This window comes from Colobus angolensis, unplaced genomic scaffold (genome assembly GCF_000951035.1).
Source record: "Colobus angolensis palliatus isolate OR3802 unplaced genomic scaffold, Cang.pa_1.0 Scaffold60, whole genome shotgun sequence".
NCBI classification, from domain to species: domain Eukaryota; kingdom Metazoa; phylum Chordata; class Mammalia; order Primates; family Cercopithecidae; genus Colobus; species Colobus angolensis.
This window is the reverse complement of record NW_012119599.1, coordinates 4,221,938-4,227,457: the sequence shown is the minus strand read 5'-3', so window position 1 is coordinate 4,227,457 and position 5,520 is coordinate 4,221,938. Positions and strand designations below refer to the sequence as shown.

The window sequence follows — 5,520 nt, the reverse complement described above, 5'->3', positions numbered from 1 at the left end:
GAAGAGTCACTTCAAACTAATATGTGTGGAGCTCATTTAGATCTTGAGTCAAGCAAATTAAGTGTAATAAAAAGATATTTATGAGATATGATGTTTGACATTTAGCTTCAGAATCATTTGGGAAGAGTGGATGGGGGGATAAATGAAACAACACTGGTCATGAGTGAATAATTACTTTAAAAAAATTTTTTTAAAGATATGGGGTATTGCTCTGTTGCACAGGCTGGAGTGCAGTAACACAATCACAGCTTATTGCAGACTTGAACTCCTGGGTCAGTCCCACTCCCCATCCCCGTGAAATAGCTAGGACTACAGGCTGCCACTAAGCCAGGTTCTTTTTTGTTGTTTTTTGTTTTTGTTTGTTTTGTTTTTTTAAAGATGGGAAGGTGTCTCGCTATGTTGCCCAGGCTAGGATTTTTGTTTGGGTTTTTGGTTTTTTTGTTGTTATTGTTTGTTTGTTTGTTTTTGAGACAGAGTCTCACTCTGTTGCCCAGGCTGTAGTGCAGTGGCTTGATCTTGGCTCACTGCAACCTCTGCCTCCCAGGTTCAAGCCATTCTCCTACCTCAGCCTCCAGAGTAGCTGAGATTACAAGCGTGTGCCACCACGCCCGACTAATTTTTGTATTTTTAGTAGAGACGGGGTTTCACCATGTTGGCCAGGCTAGTCTTGAACTCCTGACCTCAAGTGATCCGTCCACCTCCACCTCCCGAAGTGTTGGGATTACAGGAGTGAGCCACCGCGCCTGGTCCCAGTCTAGTTTGGAACTCCTGGGCTCAAGTGATTCGCCTACCTCTGCCTCCCAGAGTGCTGGGATTACAGGCACGAGATAGGGAGCCTGGTAGGCACTTTCTATTCTAAACACTTTCCATTGATTATCGTATTTAATCCTAACAACGCTCCATTTTATAGATGAGGAAACAGGCCTAGAAAGAGAGCTAGAAAGGGTCACACAGCTAGAAAGTGGCACAGCCGGATTCCAAACCAGTTACCCAGGCAATCTGGCTCCAGTCCAAATAACCCCGCCAAACTCCCAGGGATCGCAGACCTTGCGGGTTATCGGACTGGAGACCCACCCGTGCAGAGGACTTTTATGGGCATTTCCTGGCCACTGCTTGGGAAGAATGCCAAGCTGCATGCCACCCCAGGCCTAGCACCACGAGCATGGGCCAGGGCACCTCGGGACCACCCAGGCTTCCGAGGGGGAAGGTAGATCGGGACGTGGCTGAGAATCTTGAATCACCCAATAGCGAGGTGTGCCGAGGCGCTATGCAAATACCGTGCCTTTTATTGGGCACCGGCTGTCTCTGAGCCCGGAGTCCCGCCTCCGCCCTCTCTGGAAGAGATGGTCAGACTTTTTGCCAACGCCTTGAAGGGTGGAATTAGCAGAGAGCTCTTGAAACTGCCTCTGGAGATGGAACCCAGCGGAATTCTCGAAAAGAAGAGGGACATTAAAAAGAAGGATGCATGTATTGATTTCCAAGCGCAGTTTGTCCATGTTAGTCTTGCACGTGCTTGACTCCAGTCAGCCACCGTAGGCCCCGCCACCGGCGGTGCACTTTTCGTCGATCCGGTAGCTTCGCGCTTGCTCACGAACTTGCCTGCCTGGCTGGCGCACCCAGCCCCTCCTTCCATTCCGTCTTCCCCCTCCGCAGCCTCTGCCAGCCGGCACTGCGCATGCTTTCTGACGCCCACTTTGGTCCAGCGTGGGAGGAGGGGATGGAAATGAGGATGGGCCGAGCAGCTCGCGCGCGCTCCCTTCCCTGCCCTCCCCCGACGCCGGACGCGCGCCGGGCGGTGCAGCTTCGCGGGTCCGAGGGCAGTGCAGCAGCAGCGACTGCAGCCGTGGCCGCGGCGGGAGGAGCCCGAAGCCCCGCCCCCGGGGAGGGGCCGTCCTGCAGGTGAGGGGGCAGGGGTTCGGGCGCGGATACTGGCTTGCAGGCCGAATGCCAGAATCACCCCGAGGGAGAACGGTTGTGGTCCGGACGCCTAGATTCTGGAGGGGCTGTGCATTGGTGCCTGAGCCTCGGGAGGGTGCATCGATGCTTGAATGTCTGATTCGGAAGGGTGCACTGACTCCTTTACGCTTGGGACTCTGAGGGAGAAGTCAATTAGGGGTCTCTGGACCGCACACATGCCAGGTTCCTTACGTATCTTCCTCCAGGTCCCCCCTCTATCCTCCACGGCCCCATCCAAGCCAGGGATGAAATTTAACGGCAAGAAGGACGCAGTTGACGCGGCGTCAATGAACTAAGTCAAAAGCCGGGTAAAGCTAGGTCTTCGATGTGAAGCCCCGCCCACTGTGCTCATAGGCCCCTCCCCTGGGACGGTGATGAAAGACCTGCCCACTCCGCTCGAAGGTACAGCTCCGCCCATTCCAGAACTGCAGGGTCTGGTGGGGAAGGTGCCGCCCACTCTGCGCATAGGCCCCGCCCGCTCCGCCCTCAGGACGGTCGCTTAGTTGTGGAGACCCCGCCCACTCTGCTCAAACACTCCTACCCTGGGTTTAGACAGCAAAGGGACTGCCTCTGGCTTGAATTTGCATAGCCCCGCTCACTGTGGTCTTACGCTCCGCCCCCCCCCGCTAAGCCCGCCCTCGCCTTAGCATCCCATACTTACAGACCTTGCTCCTAAACAGTCTGATCCCTCATTTTAGGCCCTCCAACACTATCCCCATCAGCATGGTAATCACCGCCGTCACCCCCCACCCCGCGCCCTGCCCCTAGGTTCCTGTGCCAGCAAGATGCTGGAGCGAGGCGCGGAGTCCGCGGCCGGGGCCACCGATCCTAGTCCCACTGGCAAGGAACCGGTAACCAAAGAAGGTGAGAGTGGCCCCGCCTGTGAGTAGGGAGCATTCTCCAGGAATGGGGGCCAAGATAATCACATTCTGGGGGAATCTCAGGGTGAAAGTTTGAGGGCCCCAGGGTGATGACTATCTGGGATCCCCCAAAATGGCCACGTTCTGGGAAATCCTCCCATTTGGCTCAGAGAGAGCCTCAGTAACCATTTGCTAGGGCTCAGGAAATTACAGAAGGGACGGGGCAGGGATGACATGCGGGATGTCAGGGTGATCACTGGGAAGCCACTAGAAACAGATACGTTGGTAGCTTTGAGGAAGCCTTAGGAGCTTTGAAGTAACCCTTTGGAGTCCCTCAGAATGACGCCTGGGGGGAGGGGGAGCAGAAACATGCAATTTGGGGAGTCTCAATATGATGCTTGAGGTGCCCAGGTACACTTGGAGGAGCCCCTCGAATATCAAACTCGTGGCGGAGCCTGGCCTAGTCCCAGGGCGTTGGTTGCTTCCTGGAGCCCACCAGCCCTCCTGTCCCCCAGCTCCCCACCAGGGCCCACTGCAGAAGCCCAGCCAGTCAGCTCCAGGGCCCACCGCGTCTGCGAGCGCGCCTCCCCGGCCTCGCCGACGGCCCCCGCCCCAGCGCCCGCACCGCTGTCCCGACTGTGACAAGGCCTTCTCGTACCCATCCAAGCTGGCCACGCACCGCTTAGCACACGGCGGCGCCCGACCCCACCCATGCCCAGACTGCCCCAAGGCCTTCTCCTACCCCTCCAAGCTGGCGGCCCACCGCCTCACGCACAGCGGCGCCCGCCCACACCCGTGCCCACACTGCCCGAAGGCCTTTGGCCACCGCTCCAAGCTGGCGGCTCACCTCTGGACCCACGCACCCACCCGCCCCTACCCGTGCTCCGACTGCCCCAAATCCTTCTGCTACCCTTCCAAGCTGGCGGCCCACCGCCACACGCACCACGCCACCGATGCCCGCCCCTATCCTTGCCCGCATTGCCCCAAGGCTTTCTCATTTCCCTCCAAGCTGGCTGCCCATCGCCTATGTCACGACCCCCCAACCGCACCGGGCAGCCAGGCGACGGCCCGGCACCGATGCTCCAGCTGCGGCCAGGCCTTTGGCCAGAGACGCTTACTGCTCCTTCATCAACGCAGCCACCACCAGGTGGAGCACAAAGGGGAGAGAGACTGAGCCCTCCATTGGCTCACTGTCCCCCTCTGCCGCCAGCCCTCGCCAATAAGAGGTGGGATTTCTAAAACCGACTTCTTCCAGATACCTGGCAGAGGGCAAGGCAAGGGATTGGCCATTTATACTGGGCTCGAACTCAGAAGCCCGAGGAACTCTTTGCTCCCCTGCTTTGGGGAGATCTCAAACCATGGAGGTGGAGCTGTGCTTTGACAGCCCTGGCTCTGCTTCTCCCCACACACTTACATGGCAAAGGTAAAAAGTCTGCTACTATCATGGGTTGATGAGGATTGTGGGCAAACAGGCTCTCTTGTTGTTAAAAGTTTAAATTGGTGTCTCCACTTTGGCCATATGACTGTATCTAAGAAACTGAAAATACATGCTTGTCTCAACTCTTCCACGTGTGGAAATTTATTCTATAAACTCATGTATGTGAAAAAAGCATAGTGTATAAGGGTGTTCACCGCAGTGCGACTGTTGTGGCCAAAGACTGGAAGCAACTCAAGTGCCCAAGAACAGGGGACCAACTATTGAATTATAGCCACGGAATGGAATAGGTAGCAGTAGGAAAAAAAAAAGTGCTGTATGTACTGATGTGGAAAGATCTCCCAAGATACACTCGGTGATAAAGGGGTATACCACTGACCATTTAAAGACAATCAAAAGCCCAAGCTTCAGGTTGGGTGTGGTGGCTCACGCCTATAATCCCAGCGCTTTGGGAGGCCAAGGTGGAAGGATAGCTTGAGCCAGAAGTCCAAGAGCAGTCTGGACAACATAGCAAGACCCCATCTCTCCCAAAAAAAAAAAAAGCTGGGTGTGGTGGAATGTACCTGTAGTCCCAGCTACTTGGGAAGCTGAGGTGGGTGGATCACTTGAGCTGGCAGGTCAAGGCTGCCGTGAGCTGTGATCGTGCCACTGCCTTCCCGTCTGGATGACAGAGCAAGACCCATCTCAAAAAGAAAAAGAAAAAAATCCCAAGATTTAGAGCCATCCCTGACCCACTTCTTACAAGTTGCCAGGCCTTGGACAAGGTTTCTCACTCCTCTGGACTCAGATGCCTTTGCTGTAAAATGGGTGGGTTATAAGGCATTTCTAAGGGGCAAGCAACACCTCAGGCAAAGTCAGTTCCCCTTTTAGAGCCTGTTTCTCCCATTGCAAAATAAGGATGAGCAAGCTAGCATGGGACTACTCTTCATTCCACAAATATTAAGCACCTCCTGTGTGCTGGGCCCTGCATGGGGTGCTGGGGACACAGCAATGAAGACAAACCTTGTCTAGTGAGGAAAGTGGACACTAATTTTAAAAAGCAGCAGCAGCAGGCCACGCAGAGTGGCTCAGACCTGTAATCCCAGCACTTTGGGAGGCCAAGGCAGGCGGATCACTTTAAGTCAGGAGTTCGAAACCAGCTTGGCCAGCATGATGAAACTCCGTCTCTACTAAAAATATAAAAACTAGCTGGGTGTGGTGGCATGCACCTGTAATCCCAGCTACCTGGGGAGGCTGAGGTACAAGAATCGATTGAACCCGGAAGGCAGA

The 5,520-nt window shown here is 55.2% G+C and overlaps 1 protein-coding gene across 2 annotated transcripts; it reads left to right on the top strand.

The window, feature by feature from the left end:
- Positions 1 to 1,556: 1,556 nt before the first annotated feature.
- Positions 1,557 to 4,537, top strand: ZNF575 (zinc finger protein 575). Of its 2 annotated transcripts, none has more exons than XM_011963125.1 (4): positions 1,557 to 1,899; positions 2,163 to 2,264; positions 2,725 to 2,820; positions 3,332 to 4,537. In XM_011963125.1, the coding sequence occupies exons 3-4, from the start codon at positions 2,742 to 2,744 to the stop codon at positions 3,988 to 3,990; spliced, it is 738 nt and encodes a 245-aa protein (XP_011818515.1). In that variant the 5' UTR covers positions 1,557 to 1,899; positions 2,163 to 2,264; positions 2,725 to 2,741; the 3' UTR covers positions 3,991 to 4,537. The 2 variants fall into 2 exon arrangements, with proteins under 2 accessions (XP_011818515.1, XP_011818514.1); XM_011963124.1 differs by having other exon boundaries at positions 2,655 to 2,820.
- The last annotated feature ends 983 nt before the right edge of the window (positions 4,538 to 5,520 follow it).

What these genes read in the sequence shown, in the direction of transcription:
- ZNF575 (XM_011963125.1), top strand. Translation starts at nt 2,742, where the DNA reads ATGCTGGAGCGAGGCGCGGAGTCCGCGGCCGGGGCCACCGATCCTAGT. An exon ending in GGAACCGGTAACCAAAGAAG is followed by an intron (nt 2,821 to 3,331) that starts GTGAGAGTGGCC and finishes CCTGTCCCCCAG; the next exon opens with CTCCCCACCAGGGCCCACTG.